Source organism: Misgurnus anguillicaudatus, chromosome 8 (assembly GCF_027580225.2).
Source record: "Misgurnus anguillicaudatus chromosome 8, ASM2758022v2, whole genome shotgun sequence".
Taxonomy (NCBI): domain Eukaryota; kingdom Metazoa; phylum Chordata; class Actinopteri; order Cypriniformes; family Cobitidae; genus Misgurnus; species Misgurnus anguillicaudatus.
In genome coordinates this window covers 7,980,243-7,997,908 of record NC_073344.2, presented here as the reverse complement: position 1 = coordinate 7,997,908, position 17,666 = coordinate 7,980,243, and the positions used below count along the sequence as shown (strand labels likewise).

The 17,666-nt window shown below is 37.1% G+C and overlaps 2 protein-coding genes across 24 annotated transcripts in view; one reads left to right on the top strand and one right to left on the bottom strand.

Annotated features, from left to right (window-relative positions):
* Window positions 1-4,492, bottom strand: part of dock7 (dedicator of cytokinesis 7) — a 61,613-nt gene extending 57,121 nt beyond the window's left edge. For 6 of the 22 annotated variants that reach the window (XM_073870232.1, XM_073870234.1, XM_073870240.1 and 3 more), the window contains exon 1: window positions 4,284-4,489. In XM_073870232.1, coding sequence (XP_073726333.1) covers window positions 4,284-4,459 — 176 coding nt within the window. In that variant the 5' untranslated portion in view covers window positions 4,460-4,489. Of the gene's footprint in view, window positions 1-4,283 lie in introns of all 22 variants that reach the window. The other 16 variants (XM_073870230.1, XM_073870233.1, XM_073870237.1 and 13 more) reach the window with 5 other exon arrangements.
* Window positions 4,493-5,217: 725 nt separating this feature from the next.
* atg4c (autophagy related 4C, cysteine peptidase) lies at window positions 5,218-17,027 on the top strand. 2 transcript variants are annotated; one of them, XM_055213781.2, is made up of 11 exons: window positions 5,218-5,349; window positions 5,712-5,834; window positions 5,945-6,028; window positions 6,136-6,369; window positions 10,653-10,977; window positions 12,864-12,934; window positions 13,218-13,384; window positions 13,489-13,567; window positions 14,206-14,282; window positions 14,818-14,937; window positions 15,220-17,027. In XM_055213781.2, the coding sequence occupies exons 2-11, from the start codon at window positions 5,759-5,761 to the stop codon at window positions 15,379-15,381; spliced, it is 1,395 nt and encodes a 464-aa protein (XP_055069756.2). In that variant the 5' UTR covers window positions 5,218-5,349; window positions 5,712-5,758; the 3' UTR covers window positions 15,382-17,027. The 2 variants fall into 2 exon arrangements, with proteins under 2 accessions (XP_055069756.2, XP_055069755.2); XM_055213780.2 differs by having other exon boundaries at window positions 5,231-5,349; window positions 5,675-5,834.
* The last annotated feature ends 639 nt before the right edge of the window (window positions 17,028-17,666 follow it).

The following is a 17,666-nucleotide window of genomic DNA, read 5'->3' as shown; positions in this document are numbered from 1 at the left end:
TGTAAACCAAATAGTCTGCAATTATTATTTGTACACTGCAAAAAAATTATGTGTTAATTTTTTACACATTGTGTGTGTCATGCCATTTAAGGCATTATTTCATGTTAAAATAAATGAAAGGGACAACACAAGTTGTGTTAAAAACAGTGATGGGAGTAACGCGTTACAATTAATTCTGTTACTGTAATTCCACTACTTTTAGTGGTAATGAGCATGTAACAAAGTATTTTTTTAAATCAAGTTATGCCCTACACTCTAAAAAAACAAACGGTGCTATATAGAACCAAAACTGTTGCTTTGGATCATAATCATAGAAGAACCGTTTTTAGTGCCATATAGCACCGGTGAAGCACCAGTGAAGCACCTGTGTAGAACCATATAGGGGCCATATAGAACCACTAAAGCACCAAATATGGTTCTACATAGCACTATATGGTTCTACACAGGTGCTTCACTGGTGCTTCACCGGTGCTATATGGCACTAAAAACGGTTCTTCTATGATTACGAGCAAAGAACCACTTTTGGTGCTATATAGCACCGTTTGTTTTTAGAGTAACACACCTTCTGTGTTATTATTCATTGTGCCACCCACCACTGTCCTGCGACATAAGATCAGAAATGTCTTGTCTGCAAGTGTTCATTTATCACAAAATAGAGTAACGCTAGTAACCAACTTAAATTTCACTAATTGTAACTGCGTTACTTGATTAAAAAAAATACTTCGTTACATGCTCGTTACCGCTAAAAGAATTAATTGTAACGCGTTACTCCCATCACTGTTTTTAACACAACTTGTGTTGTCCCCTTCAATTATTTTAACATGTAATAACGCATTAAATGGCATGACACACACACAACGTGTAAAAAATTAACACATAATTTTTTACACTGTACTGTTAAAGAGACAGTTCATCCAAAATGTAACATTCTGTTATTTACTCACCATCACGTTTTTCTAAACTTATAAGTTTCTTTCTTCTGTTAAAGGGACACCCCACTTTTTTTAAATATACTCATTAAACATATAAACATTTGATTTTTACCATTTTGGAATCCCTTCAGCTGATCTCCGGGTCTGGCAGTACCACTTTTAGCATAGCTTAGCATAATCCATTAAATCTGATTAGACCATTAGCATCGCTCAAAAAAATAACCAAAAGGTTTCATTATTTTTCCTATTTAAAACATGACTCTTCTGTAGTTACATCGTGTACTAAAACCAACAGAAAATTAAAAGTTGCAATTTTCTAGGCCGATATGTCTAGGAACTATACTCTCATTCCGGCCTAATAATCAAAGACTTTGCTGCCGTAACATGGCTGCAGGAGGCGCTATGATATTACGCAGTAGCCAAAAATAGTCCCATTGGTATCTTTCAATAGCAGGGGACTATTTTCGTGGCACTGCGCAAATAGGAAAAATATAGAAACTCTTTGGGGTTTTTTAGCGCGATGCTAATGGTCTAATCAGATTCAATGGATTATGCTAAGCTATGTTAAAAGCGGTATCGCCAGACACGGAGATCAGCTGAATTGATTACAAGATGGTAAAAATCAAATGTTTTACTCTAGAGGAGCTAGAAAATTTGCATATTTTCAAAAAAGTGTAGTGTCCCTTTAAATACAAAAGAAAATATTTTTGTAATAAATTATGGTAACCATGCAGTTGACGGCACCCACTGACTTCCATAGTAGGAAAAGAAATACTATGGAAATCAATAGGTGCCGTCAACTGTGTGGTTACCACAATTTATCAAAATATCTTCTTTTCTTGTTCAACAGAATAAAACAATACATGTTTAGAACAACATGAAGGTGCGTAAATGACAGAATTTTCATTTTCGGGTGAACTATCCATTTAATAAAGAAGCATCAAGCTTACCAGTAATAATACCCATTATGAGAGGACAGTTTTGTGTGAAAAGATTCCATTGCCTAATGCATAATGCATCTATAAAATGCATAATGCATCAATAATACACCTAAGGAGCCTTAAGCATTAGAGCCACAAGCTTTCAGTCCCATATAATGCCAAGTTCTTAATTGATTCTTAAATAATTAAAAATCACAACTAATACCTTGTCCTTTAGTGCTTTTTATTACAGGAATAATAGGTCAAGTTAAGTTCATTGCAAACTAGTGGTAGATCCTCCAACACAGTGCACATCCCTACGCTGTATACTGTACTGTATATTTTGGCAAACAGTAGGTCATCCAGGTATTACGTGCACTTTTTTTTAATACTATGCCAACAAGTGTACTGCCAATAAAGTCAAAGCAGTATGCATACTATTTAGAAAAAAGTCAACTTTTAGGATCATTTTCTTGCTTTCTTGATGGTGTAGGCTGAACAATAAGCATGACAAAATACTAGTCTTAATAAAACAATGCAGTGAGAACCTGACTAGTTAATGTATACAGATTAGGACATAACTGAACAAAGGTTAATATCATGACTGTGTCTAGAAGGAATAGTCAAATAATACACGTAATAAAGAACGAACAAACAAACAACAATTTTTAGGAATCAGGATCTCAAGTCCAGCTCTGATAAGTGGAGGACGACAATACAACAACCGGCCCCTTTTGCCCTTGTTGATTCTGGAGGGACCTTTATTTAGGCTGGACATTCCTGAAGAGAGAGCAGATGATTGGCCTGCAAAAGTGCTGTTTACAAAAGGCACAATGAGTTTCAGTGCATATTTTACACCTCCTCTGAAAGTCTTTTAGAAATAGTTAACTTAAGTCAACAGCAAAGTCTGCAGAGCTTTCATTGCACTGATTTAAAAACCGAAAACTGCTCTTCCACAGAGAATACACTTACTTTTAAAATGTATAAGCTTACTTTGTAATGCACCATAGCATCTTCTAAGTACATATACATAAGTGCACTCTTAAATATTGATTTTTCTAATGCCTTTTGAATTTGACTGGTAGTTATCTTACGCTATTTCTATGTAAATCAAACAAAACAACCTTTCTTGATCATATCTCAGCATATTGTGCTATTTGGTAAAGTGACGCATAGCGATTAGAATCAGCAGGTGCCTAAAAGTCTCTGTAACTGATCTAATCAACCTATAACACACACCACTGACAAGACAACATGGCAAAGGCACTCCCAAGCATCTGGAAACTACCAATAGCATGGGAACCACATGAAAGCCTTAAAGGTCATTTCCTTTTTTTAGATACATATGAGGTCTAATCTTGTCACTTAACATCCTAAGGGACATCTAAATGTATATAATATGCACTTAAACCCAATGATGAGACTTGATTGTAGAGTGCATTATGATAAACAAAAGGCCCATTCACTAAAAACCCGTTAAAAGACATAAAGTAACTTTATATCTGTAACATGACATCATGACAGATTGTCATCACAATGCATCTTCCTAAGATAGAATCAACTATTGTATTTCAGGTAATTCTGGATCTTAGTCTGAATGGGTTTAGAAAAACAACTATATGTGCCAGAAAATGATCTTAAGTGTATTTGCAATTTATGGGGTTTATCAAAATTATATTACACTATAATTATCCTTCATAATAATTATATAACATAGTGCATATAAACTATAGTTATGCTTTATAATAATAGTCATTGTTTACATCAAAACATGTAATGCATGCAAATTAAAGTCTAATTTTTTTGCAACATCAGGGTTTATCAATCACAATTCATGATCTCAAAACCAAAGCTAAAATGCACTGTGCCATATGCGACAATATAGAAGCGCATTTACGATATGTAAACTGACGTCTTAACGTCTTATGATCATCTGATGTGTCACTATGTCAAACCATCGTCTCGCAAATCCCAAAAACTGCATTTCACTGACTCCCCAAAATCACCACCTTCATATCATTTTAATCCTACAGGAACTTAACAAATGCTGTATGTATAGATTATAAAACCATAGACAAAGACTCATTTTATTGCACAGAGGCACAAAGGCATCATACTGCTCTTTCGGTTTTAGGGTGGGTCACTTGGGCATCTCTATGGCTGTACCTTAAAACCTAGTAAGCTGCCTTGCTAGACAGCATTGCGAATGTGCCTATCACGACCAAAAGGCAGTCTACATAGGCAGCGCAATATGTTTTACGGCACAGCCTATATAACTCAGCGTTTGCTCCAGCTAACTCAACGTCTCTAGGCCTTATTTGGATAGGTTGGCATGCTCGCCAACTGCTTCTGGCAGCAGAGACAAAAAGACCACGCGACCAAGGATAAAACACAATGCGGTTTTGTTTTTAGATGCCCTATATGCCCTTACCTGCTGATTTTCTGTGCGAAGGCGCGGCGTTCAGCCATGACTGTAGCCGCTGAGTGCTCGGGTAACTTCAGCGCTCCAGCCGCGATATTCCTTTCCCACCCGTATCCCGACAAGTCCCGCCTCCTGCGGCAGGAGTCGCTCAGAAGAAGGCCGCCATTGGACAGTTGAGGTGTCATTCACAACGTCGAAGCATCCATAACAAACCGTGATCAAGTCAGGGGAGGGACTTGGCGGAATACGGGTGGGGGAAATCAACGCGCTCGAGCCGCAAAAGAGAGAAGGTACCGTAAAACTGGAAAAGTACACGCATATATCTTTGCACGTTCGGTTTTATTTAGCCACATTACACTATATTGCATAATTCTGATTGAATAAATGAAATAATTAGATGTTTTAATTATTGCTTATAATATATGAAGTATATGTGGTGGCATTTCTTGTGATTTATAGAGGTCAAATCTTTTCATTGGAATTTAGGCAGTGTTTTACAGTATTTTGCAGTTGGGATCGTGGTTTTCGAGACTTCCCAACATGATTCATATATCCTGTGTGCACAATAGAGGGCTTTATTACAGGAAACTATCAGAGTAACAAAAGTGTGAATTGCATCCGTTTCCACTTTCATAAGCGTGCATTCTGTGGGCAATTAAGTTACATTTAAATTAGAACAATTAGGCAATCACATAATTTTGCCATAGCAGGAGTTTATTTTTTATACTTAAATTTATAGACATTTTAAACAGCTATAATTTACATGGTTGATTTAGCATGCTATTGATAATTTGTTTAAAGTCGTATATCTAATTAAACACTATCAGGGATGGTGGTTCATAATAGTTTTAATATATTTAAACATCTTAAAACTGCAATCTTTCAAAAACCACGTACAAGTATCGGCAAAACAAAATTCTGTGTCCAGCATTTAGAAAAATCAAAAGCAGACAGTCGTCTCAATGCACCAGACGAGAGCAGAGATTAAATATCGCGAGAGCTCACGAGATCAACACTTCCTCAAAATGTAAACAGAAGTGAGTAGTTGCAGAGGATTTCTTCATTATAACAAGACGTAAGCAACGTGTTTAAAGTATAAATGTTCATTTATTTATACTTTATGTTCTTATTTTAACTAATTTTGCGCGTTTACATTTACGTTTAATGTATGTACGTCAACTGTTTTAAAGTGTACAAACTTGACGATAAGTTAGCATGCTAGTCAACCAAATAACTGAATTGCATTTTTTCTAATATTGTACCACTATTTGAGTTGTGTCTATACGTCTTTCTTAACGTTATTGCATACTCTTTATTGTTAACCCATCACTTAAATACCAAACAAACGCTATAATTAACGTAAACGTTACGTGATTAGTTAAATGCAAAATATTTCTCAGGAGTATATAACTTGCCATGGTCGTATTAAAAACATAGAGACTCCGGTGTGGGGCTGTAATGGGTTCTGCTCTGGTGCTGATGATATGGACACTAAAGGGACCGACGAGGTGGAGAAACTGAAATCCAAGTTTATGTCAGCATGGCACAATGTGAAGTACAGTATGTACATTTTTAATATGACACCACTCGCAAAATGATTGTTTACTTTGTTTAACGTATCACACAATAGACATGTGACCAAACATCTATGTATTTGTTTACGTGTATAGGTTGGGCTCTCAAAACAAAAACTGCCTTTAGCCGTAACTCTCCTGTTTTCTTGTTGGGGAAATGCTACCATTTCAAGTCTGTGGGTAAGACAATGATAATAATAACAACTTTTTGACAACCTTATTTTAGATTCATGTTGCCATAAAAAAAAACAAGGTGCATCAGGCATGTTTTTGCTAACTGTCCACAGATGATGAAAGCCCCACTGAGAATTGCACAGCTGAGGCTTTAGACCACGAAGTTATCACAGGCAATGTTGATGGATTTCGAAGAGACTTCACCTCACGGGTTTGGCTGACCTATCGGGAAGAGATTCCTGCCCTTCCAGGATCTACTCTTACTTCAGACTGTGGATGGGGATGTACACTCCGGACAGGGCAGATGATATTGGCCCAAGCTCTTCTGCTTCACATCCTGGGAAGAGGTGAGATCAGGTCATGAATTGATCGGTTTTGAGTAGTAAACCCATACTGAATATATATATATATATATATATACTGAATTCAATACTTGGAATTTTTGGGGGGATTGTTATTATGACTAAAAGCAAATAAACAAACATGCAGTTTATAGATTTTGTAATTGACTTTTAGGAGGTGTTTACACAAGAACGCTCACGGGTGAAAACATTAAAATATTTTATCGGATGTGCCTATCGTTAACACGGCGACAGCGTTTTTGGGGCTTAAAAGTGAAATCAACCTCCAGAGTGGAAATCTTAAAAACGCTCTACCGTCGCGTTCCCGTCTAAAGGGTAAAAACGCAAAAGTCTGCTAACGGTGGCTCTCGTCACGTACATGTTTACATAACAGGCATGCGCCAGTTCAGGAAAATAACAACAAACATGTCAGATTATTTCCATACATCGGACCTTCAAGTTGCCATAGCAGCTCTGATAAATATACAAGAGTCTTTCAAGCAGTTGTACGAAAAATTCACAGCTAGAGAAGACATTAATTACTTCCATCAAATTGTTGATGCACCAATTTGTCAGAGGTAACCCAGACGGCTTTGGACGAGACCTGGGAGAACAAGGAAGAAGGTTGTACGAACCATAAATACGAATATACGAATTAGTCCCCACCTCCACTCTTTTTCACCACCTCGGCCATAGATATAAATGTAAATAAATGCTACATTCACCAGTTTCAAATGCATAATTGCTAATGTTATGTTGCTAATTTCTATGTTATGTTGGAAATCGACACGTAAGTGCATATAATGTAAATGACACGAACATGTAGTAAATCATAATAAAGTGTTGCTTGCTCGTGACTCACTCCTTCCATGGCACGCCCCAAGGGGGTCGTGCTTTTCCGGAAACATTTGCTGGAGCTGATCTGTCTTTTCTTAATCTGATAAAACTAAAGTCTTTTTTCGGAGATATGAAAAAGACTCAATTCAAGGCCCTGGGAAGTTTTTGAAAATATACATACATAGATACATGTCATTGAAAGTGCTTGAATATATTTTATGCAAGAAGTTTTCTGGGGGAAAATCCATATTATTCCCTGTATAGTGTAGGATAATATCATAAAAATTCTAGACATTTAAAGCACACGTGCCAAATTGTTCGCTTTTAATGCTTATATATTCTGTATGCGAATGTTGATTCATACCAAAATGCTTTTTTGCATAGTTGTGTTTGACATTGACACATGAAAATGTTTCGGGTTATGTATGTAACTGTTGTTTCCTGAGAAGGGAACGAGACGCTGCGTCTCCCTTGCCATACTTCCTGCATCTCTGTAACGCCGTCTTTGGAAATATTTCATATAACGATATACTACCTGGCTCCCGCGTCACCCTGTCTTTGTCGTTAAACCTCACCATTGGTTGAATTTGATATACACATTCAGACGCACTTACCCCTGGAGGCGTCCCCAAAGTGTTACCGCAGTGACTCAGCGCAAGTTCCCGCAAAAGGGAACTGTAACAATGTATCTTCAAAGGTAACACGATGTAACCTTGCGCTCACTTGAAATGTGTCCACACATTTAGTCCTTGAATTTGAGGGTATTGGAGCTGGGAAGTCTTTGAAAGGTCCTTAAATTTGAAGTTAACTAAAGTGTGGGAACCCTGTTAAAGGTTTAAACACTTTGTTGTACACTTGTAATGAGACCTTTTCATGTCTATAGATAATTATGTGTTAATTTTTAATTGCAGAGTTTGGGTATTTCAGTGTAAGAGGTTGTGGTTATATAATGAATAAGTTCTCGGAAAATTCAGGGTAGTTTTATTCAATAAGTTGAACGAGCCACAGCATTTGCCAGTTCAATACTTTCATTCAAAAATCTACTTTGAAACATCATCCAGTATGTCTGTAATGAAACAGAGTATGTCATTATAGAAATCTCTGTCTATAAAGAGGCTAATAAAATATACTTATTGGCCAATTACAGGTGTTGATACTTAGCAAGTTCATTACCTAATGTCTCCAAAGCCAAGTCCAGCACCTTTATGACCCTTAGCACTCATACCCAAACCATTTCAGACACCCACCCTGTTTGTGAGGATGAAATGTAATAAATGTGAAATACTATCTGCATATAATATTGTAATTGAACTTTTGTTCTTAAAGCACTGCCTTATTCAAAGTCAGATTTAAATATATCTGCGAAGAAGCTCAGAGATAACTTCCAGGACGTTTGAAAGACATCTGTTTAATTATTTCTTAATGTGCCATATGGGTATAATTTATAAGCTAATTATCAAAGTAAAGATTATAACCAATAAATTGCACATAATTAAAATAGATTTTGAACAGTAAAAACGATCCAAGGTAGGGCTTTTAAGAAATACCAAGCACTACTTACTGTAGTAATGTTCAGAGGTCAAAAGTGATTGCACTTTTTAATGACTCTGCATGTTTAAGTTAAACCTTAACCCCTTCAGACCATGCATCCACAAGAATGGACATCACATTTTTTGTGGTTCAAACCAATAAAAATGCTGATCAATAGGGCTGTAACAATGATTAAATTATCGTCTCATCACAATTGTTTGACCTCATCGCGATGATTTCAGATCACCCCAATGATTGCACATCTCTCTAAAAACACAAGGGGGAGTTGCAGCGCCTAATAAGACCATATTAGATGGCGCTCCTAAAGTGAGAGTGCGACGCGATTCATTGCAAAGTCAATACAGTTCAAAAACAGCATTTAAATAAATGCTGCAAAACTTTGAAAAGCACTGTGAACTGCCTTTCCACTGCATTTCCAACTCCAAATTTAGGGAAGTGAAGGATGCTGTACTTAAGGATGTGTAAGGAAGATTTTGTTGCAGCCACTACAGACATGTGGTCCAGTACTAATATGACCTTAGTATGATTGACTACTATTTAAGGTTTGTTCTGGTATAGTCAGTTTATTTTGATTGCACTCTTATTATTAGTTATTTTTCAGACACTTTATTGTGTTTATTTCTTATGAAGAATTTTCAGTTTTTGAAAGAGATATTCATTAAATAATTACTTTTAAGTATGTGTTATGTGTATTAATATTTACTGCAGAAAAACCTTGCAAAATATTTAAATAATCAAAACAATGTGTGAAAATTATGAACAAAGAAAAAAATTACAAGAATTTAATTTCAAAGCAGGAAAACATACAATTAATCGCCATAATCGGCACAATTTATTAGGCAGTTAACCAAGTCAGCCAAATTTGAATGCCCTACTGATCAACCAATCAAAATAAGGCCCACTGATTAAACATCTGAAAAATCAGGTTTAAAAAACTAAAAGAAAAACACTAAACTTGTTTAAGGTATTTATGTTTTACATATTTTGGCAATAGTGCAAACTACACAGTTGCAAGATGGTAAAAAAATGCATAAAAAAACTAAATGAATCCTACATTGATCACAGCAGTTATTCTCCTAGGTGTTGAGTTAATAAGCATTGCGCATCTATAGTTTCATTTATAAAACATACATGTAAACAAAATTTTTACATCTGTAATATGTTTAAAAAAAGGTTGAAGACCCTTTTTGGCCCATGTTATATATGCTGTTACCTTGTGCAAACATATGCCTGTGCTAACTTTGAACATATTTAATCTGATGCAATAACAAACAAGATTTAGAAATATCCTGGCATTATGCAAGGAAGTGTTCCTGTAGCTTAACTGGTGGAGCACTGTGCTAGCAATGCCAAGCCAAATCGGTTACTACGAAAGCCAAATTAACTCATTTAAATGTAATAAACCCTCCTACACTTACTTTTTGAAGTATAACAATATACATGTCAAACAAATATACTTCACTATACATCTCTGATGAGTTTGCCAATGTTAAGTTTGGACGTAAGGAATACTGTTTCCAGGTCCAATTATCTACTCATTTCAATAGAGGATGTTATGTCAACAGCCATCTATGAGCACTATTTATTCATGTTACACATCAGTGTACACTGCAGTCTCCAGGCTCATGAAATCACTGACAGGAATATAATAATTTGTAAAAAAAAAAAATTGTTATGGGGATAAAAATTAGGATCAGGTTTTCTTTGTAGCTTAGAGTGCAATATAGTGTTTTTTTTTTTAGAGCGCTTGGACACTGAAGTGGTGCATGATGTCAAACTTAACAAGCGTATACTTGACATGCGTATACAGAGGCCTGATTGTGCCTTGTTTGGCTGTTCAAAGACAGTCATCTGTGAGTATAAATTATGGATCACTTTAATTGCACAGTTTTCATCACCAGATTGGACCTGGTCTGAAGCACTGACCTTGGAGTCCTTGGATACAGAGACATGGACCAGCAGTGCAGCACGGAGACTGGTGGCCACATTAGAGGCCTCTCTTCCAGGGGATAGAGCGCATGTCACCCAAACTCTCTGCCCAGCCCAGGGAGGGGCTGAGGAAGCTGACTCCTACTTGAAAGAGGCATATCACCGCACCATTGTGTCTTGGTTTGGGGATGGACCCACAGCTCATCTGGGCATTTATAGACTAGTGCAACTTGGAATGACATCAGGAAAGCAGGCAGGAGATTGGTATGGACCTGCGGTGGTGGCTCACATACTCAAGTAAGAGTGCATTATACTGTTTATAGTTTACCATAGATGCTATTCATTTCTCAATATGATGTCATGTTAAATTGTGGTGGTTTGGTTTAAAGGGGATATATCATGGACATTTGACTTTTTCCATGTTTAAGTGCTATAATTGTGTCCCCAGTGCCTAGAAAATGTGAAAAAGATAACTTAGTTTTGGTAAACCATTCTCTGCAAGCATGTGAAAAAAATAGGTCATTGAAATTTGTCAGAAGGGGATAATACTGCCCCTTATCCTGCACTATCTAACCACGCCACTGGCATTTAGTATAAAGATCAGCTTATTTGCATTTAAAAGGACACACCCAAAACGGCACTTTTTTTCTCACACCTACAAAGTGGCAATTTTAACATGTTAATTTGAGCTAAAACTTCACACATGTACTCTAGAGACACCGAGTACACCAAAGATTTATTTGAAATCTTAAAAAAAGTCTTCTGAAATGTCCCCCTTAACTCATTCCCCGCCAGCCATTTTTCTTTAAAAGTTGCCCAACAGCATTTTTGGTGATTTTCACACAAATTTCACAAATTGCCTTCCAGAAAAAAATTCTTCTAAAAATAGATAAACATACAAATATATCAAATAAAAGAACAGACCCTATGCTTTCAGACAATCAATTAACAAACAAAAAAACAAAACAGGAAAAATGTTTAATCCTATCTATATTTTTTTCCTGCTTATAAACTCTTTCTTAAAAAAAAATTGAGCAAAAAGCTACAATTATTGCATTAAGGATTTTTGTTAGAGATCAGATTCAGAACGATTATCAAAACGTACACAGAGTTTAATAATTGGTTAAGTGCACCTTCTATAGGATAATCGTGGTATCACTGATTAATATAAAACCTCATCAGGAACCCTTTTTTATGCAAATGTTTTCTTTTAATTGACGAGATTACTTGTCAATGGCGGGAAAAGAGTTAGTTGTCGTTTAGAAAAGCAACATCTAGACCAGTGGCGGCCGGTGACTTCATTTTCGAGGGCGCACGATGCGAAGCTCGTCACAACATGCATTTAACCCATCATGTGTGTGGCTCGTCATTTCAAAATATGTGTTCGGAGCGTCATGTAATCTTATGTGAATTATGTGTCATGTCAAAATACGTACCTGCTGCAGACGCTTTCGAAGGGGTTTATGATAAAAGAGACGCTCCCGTATGAGAGATGCTCTCTTAATTTCATGTGTAATCAGAATTTAGTGTTAACTTAGTGTCTTGCGAGTATTTTGTGAACGTGAGCATGATGCACATGGTTTACATGACGCAAAGAACACATATTTGGAACTCGCCCCCTTGGAAGAGAAGTCACCGACTGCCACTGATCTAGAGAGGTTATGTAATAGAGAGTGTGTAACATTGTTAGGAACAGTGGCGGCTCATGACTGCTCTTCCGAGGATGCGCTAATTCAAAATAAGTGTTCGGATTGTCACGTGTGTGGTTCCTTTTTCCAAAATATGTGTCCTGTGTGTGGAGAGATCCTGTGTGCATCACGTGTTTTGTCAAAATAAGTGCCATGCGTCAAAACCGTTTATGATAAAAGAGACGCTCACGTTCCCTAAATACACGCAAGACACTCCCTTAATAGTAAACTCTGATTATGTACGAGATCAAGTATCTGGCAAACGCGAGCGTCTCCTTTCAAGTTCAAGGCAGCAGGCACTTATTTTGGCATGACACATGATGCACACACGATCTCTCAAATGATGATCTCTCATGTTGTGACGAACTTCGCATTGTGCGCTTCAAAAAAAGAAATCACCAGCCGCCACTGGTTAGGAAGTAATGCAGCATGTTGTAAATGAAATAGTAAATGTCAAATTTCTTTCTAAACCACCTTTTTCTTCATGTCCCTTAGAAAAGCTGTTGGCGAGGCAACAGACCCCATGCTGAAGAGCATATGTGTATATGTAGCACAGGATTGCACTGGTAAGAAAAATGTTAAACCATTTACAGAAAAGCAGAAGGTTTTGTATACCTAACAACATGTGACCCTGCTTGTGATTAACTGTTTTTTAAGTAATGTAAAGAACATTCTGTGCAAATATTCACAAACCTTAACAATCATGCAATTGTAGCCTAATCATACATATTGATTGTAAAGGGTAAATGAACATATTTTGACTTAGTGAGAGCAGAATTTTTGCCACTTAAGAAAGACAGGACAGAAAAAGGGCCTGATTTTGACTTTTGTGTTATTGATTGTCTACAGTGTACAGTGCTGATGTTATTGATAGCCATTCAGGGCAGACGGGCAGGCACAGTGATCCTCAAGGACTCAATACTGGAGCTGCCCCTGATGGTCGGGCTGTCATCATACTCATTCCCGTAAGACTGGGTGGAGAGAAGATCAACCCAGAATACTTAAGCTTTGTCAAGGTATCCACTCTAATGACTACCAAATAAAAACATATTATTAGATCTACACACTACTGTACACAGACTATATGATTGCAAAAACTATTTCTCCTTCTCTTCCACAGAGCATATTAAGTTTAGACTACTGTATCGGCATCATTGGTGGAAAGCCTAAACAGGCTTACTATTTTGTCGGATTTCAAGGTGAGTCATTTTGCATACTTTCGTGGTCCTTAAAGAGACAAAGCAAATGAATGCACAAAAAGGAGGGAAGGCCATAAGGAAAGCTTATTTTATTTTTCTCAAACCCATCAAAACGCTACACCATTCATCACACGAGAGCATCTCAAGCAGCAGGCGTTCTGCATTTACATAAGCGACTCGCATAGATTTTATAGCTACGCAGAGTGGCCTACTTTTCATCAGCGGAAAGCGGCAGATGTACATGCTGGTAGTCAATATTATTTACCCATTTACATTTTAGCAATTCGAAATACACATTCACAATGATGTCTAAATGACAAGTAATACATCCTTCCGCCGCTTCCGCCCGGCCGTCTGTATTTATCATATGCAAATGACGTAATATAATTGCGTGTTTGTAAAAGTAATTTCACCAGACTGAAATTAAATGACAGCCCCTTAGCGGCATAAAGGATGTGCTTGTACGACTAGGTTTGATAGTGCGGAGTTTAATCGGAAAAAATACTTGCGTTTGATTGTTGGAAGCCCAGTGGAGGTGAGTGACTTTGAGCTGCTCTGCATAGAAATTGAGCACAGATATGCATTAAAATAATCACTGTGTTTTTTGAATAACTTGTCCTTTTGTTTTGTCCTTGCAGATGACAGCTTGATTTACATGGATCCTCATTACTGTCAGTCTTTTGTAGATGTCAGCACAAGCGATTTCCCTCTGCAGGTAATGTGGAATTACAAAAAGCTGACCATCGCACTGTGATGTGAATTTAATAGTTTCTGTACTTAAGGGTATGAATTTGAAAGCAGTTCTCCGCACTCAATTACCGAACACAAGAGATTTACACATCGTTCTGTACTTTGTATCAGCTCCAACATATTTTATATAGCTCCAACATTTTATATTTCAGCATCATAACTTATTTTTATGCTTTTTGTGCGCTGCAAGAAGCGGCCTGACAAATGACAGAAATATTGGGTCATACTTTTGGCTCAGCTGTCTCGACCATTCAAAATTCAACATTTGTCTAAAAGAGTATGTCAAAAAGTAAAGCCGTATTTCTGCTTTTTGAATGTTTCTCGTGAACTTATAAATCAGTCATTTGGTACCGCACTGCTTTGTCACACACTTATTACATTGTGGATTTTAAATGCTTTAGACTTAATCACAAAGACATAAACTGAAAAGAAACGAATGGCTTCTTTTGACTCATTTTAATTGTTTTTTCTTTTATTTTTTAATCAATTTTTGGTTTAAGTCTTATCATTGCCCATCACCAAAGAAAATGACTTTCAATAAAATGGACCCAAGCTGTACAATTGGATTCTACTCCAAAAATGTTGAACACTATGAAAGAATTAACACGGAATTGTCAAAGGTAAGTCATTCTGGATTTTTTTTTTTATAAATTATTTTATACTTTCTTACGTGGTAAACATTGGGCCAGAAAAACCTAAGCAGCAAAAGTCTTTTATATTTGTGCCAGCAGGTGGCAGCATTTAACTATGTAACTGGGAACTGTGTGACCACTCATTGTATTGTGGTTGTGCCAGATGTTAGTAGCAAAATATTATTTTGTCCAACTCTATTCTAAACCTGCTACCTCTACCTTTACGTTTCATTGCATTTCTAATAACTGTGTTTTTGTTGTCAATGACAGATATTGCAAACTTCATCAAAAGAAAAATACCCCGCATTCACCTTTATGAAAGGTCATGGGAAGGATTATGAACTTTCTGTTCCTGCGGAAGAAAGGGAATGGCCCTTCATCAGGGACACAAGGAAAGCAGGTGCATCATCAGATGACTTTGTGCTCCTCTAGAAGCCAGCAGCATGTGGCATATTGGGCATAACTTTACAAAGTATCAATACATATATGTCTGTATGTATGTCTATATGTGCTATATGAAAACCAATTTTCATGTACGGATGGTTGGTTGATGTGGTCTGGATTTTTTTCTGCTCGTGGGTTTATCTAACAGTGTTTCTCGGCCCTGGTCCTCAGGGACCCCCTTCCAGAGTGTTTTGGATGTCTCCTTAATTAACACGCCTGATTTAAATTATTAGCTTGATAGGGAGACATTCTGGAAGGAGGCAGATGAGTTGGTTCAGGTGTTTTAAATGGGGAGACATCTTGGGCTTTCTGGAGGGGGGTCCTTGGGGACCAGGGTTGAGAGACACTGATCTAACACATTGTTACATAGAGATTGGTGCTGCCTCATGATTGGCCGCGAATAATCTTTTGCAGAATGAACGTTTTTGTTTACATGATATATGTGTGTGTATCCGCGTGCATTTATACGCTCTAAAAACAAGCGGTGCTATATGGCGCCGGGGGTGGTTCTTTGCTCGTGGTCAGGGAAGAGCCGTTTTTGGTGCCATGTGGCACCGGTGAAGCCCCTGTGTAGAACCATATAGTGCTATGTAGAACCATATGTGGTGCTATATGGCCCCTGTGTGGTTCTGCACAGGTGCTTCACTGGTGCTGTATTTCACTAGGGGCGGTTCTTTTGTGATTGCGAGCGGGGAGCCACTTTTGGTGCTGTGGCACCGTTTGTTTTTAGAGTGTACATAATTATTATACACAGTACACCCACAAATATAATGTAAACAAAAACTTTTATTCTGCAGGTGATTGGTCGCGACTAATCGTGAGGCAGCACTAATAGAGATATGGGTTCATATTTACTGCCTGAACCTGCTAATATTTTATCATGTTTGATAAGGGCAGGTGGGGTAAAAATATTGTTTTTTATTTCAAAGAAAGGTCACTAGAATCAAATAATTTTCTTTTTTGTATTTCTTAAAATAATAGAACAAAACATATATTGTCTGCTTTTGGAAACATGTCATATTGTGATTAATCAGATGAAACTTGATCATAACTAATATAGCCACGGTGCAGTATTTGTTTTATTTTTTATGCTAACTGGAGAGAATAATGTGCCTTCACCAGGGAGTAGTAACACTGTATCTCATATGTCATGGTGCCTCTATTTAACAGTGGTAGCTATGTAAAGTCTGCTATCTGCATTTTAAGAAATATTAAAATATGCTTTTTTGTTTTATCAAAACGATTAACATTACAATATGTGAACATAAATAGTTTCAGAGCTGCGGAGATCTCATTAGTTTTTGGGAACTAACTGTATTATGTTAAAGGTCTATGCAGGACAACCAGTATGAATCAAGTGATTACATTTATTGATCATTTCAATATTAACATCAAGATATTATCCTTTCATCTCTCTAGGAATACCATTAGCATTTTTGGTGGACCAAAGCATCTATAACACTAGTGCCAATTTACTAATTCTGTCATTTTAATTTAAGGGGTTTTGTAAATGACCACCGTGTATTTCAATACCATACTTTGCCAAAATCATTTTTGCACAATGAACATTTCAATGTTAGATTTTGTTGATTTCAAAGATATACAATAAATCTAATATGGTTGACTAGTCAGAACACCGATTCGACTTATTTTGTTGTAATTACACACAGTGTTACTGCTTAGCACTTTTATTGAACGGCAGCCATTGTGAATCCAATCTTTCCCAACAAACAACCAAGATTGCAAATTAAAACTATGCGTGCACTTCTCACAACCCATTCATTCAAATGGAACAAATCCATATCTGATTATGCCATTTTCCAGTGGTAAGAAAATATCCTTGTATTAGACCCAATGTTGCCATGGTTAATTCCTCTGTTTCTGTTCCGTCTGAGCAATGCTTGTGCTATTTTCATGTTAAATACAAATTCTTATATTAATAAGGTCATGGCCTTTAATTATTGGCCCTGGTTGGAGGAACAAGTTACCCTTCAGCGGAACAGAGCCGAATAAACCGCTGCCTGTTTTACCCCTGCATGCCGAAGAAGACAGAAGCCGATGAGCACAATAACCCCATCGTCTGTGATCAGTAAATTCATACTGGGCTGTTTTTAGGAAACGAGGACGAGAAAGGAAAAAGGGGAAGTTTGTGACATTATGGGAGAGGCGGCATTCCAATCTTTCTGTCAGTGTTACATGAAAGGGCGCTTGTGCTGGGAGGCATTGCAGCTTTAAGGAGACTTTGTGTTCTTGCCGTATTTACGATGCTGCCT

What these genes read in the sequence shown, in the direction of transcription:
- atg4c (XM_055213781.2), top strand. Translation starts at nt 5,759, where the DNA reads ATGGACACTAAAGGGACCGACGAGGTGGAGAAACTGAAATCCAAGTTT. An exon ending in GTGGTGGCTCACATACTCAA is followed by an intron (nt 10,978 to 12,863) that starts GTAAGAGTGCAT and finishes CATGTCCCTTAG; the next exon opens with AAAAGCTGTTGGCGAGGCAA. An exon ending in CTATTTTGTCGGATTTCAAG is followed by an intron (nt 13,568 to 14,205) that starts GTGAGTCATTTT and finishes TTGTCCTTGCAG; the next exon opens with ATGACAGCTTGATTTACATG.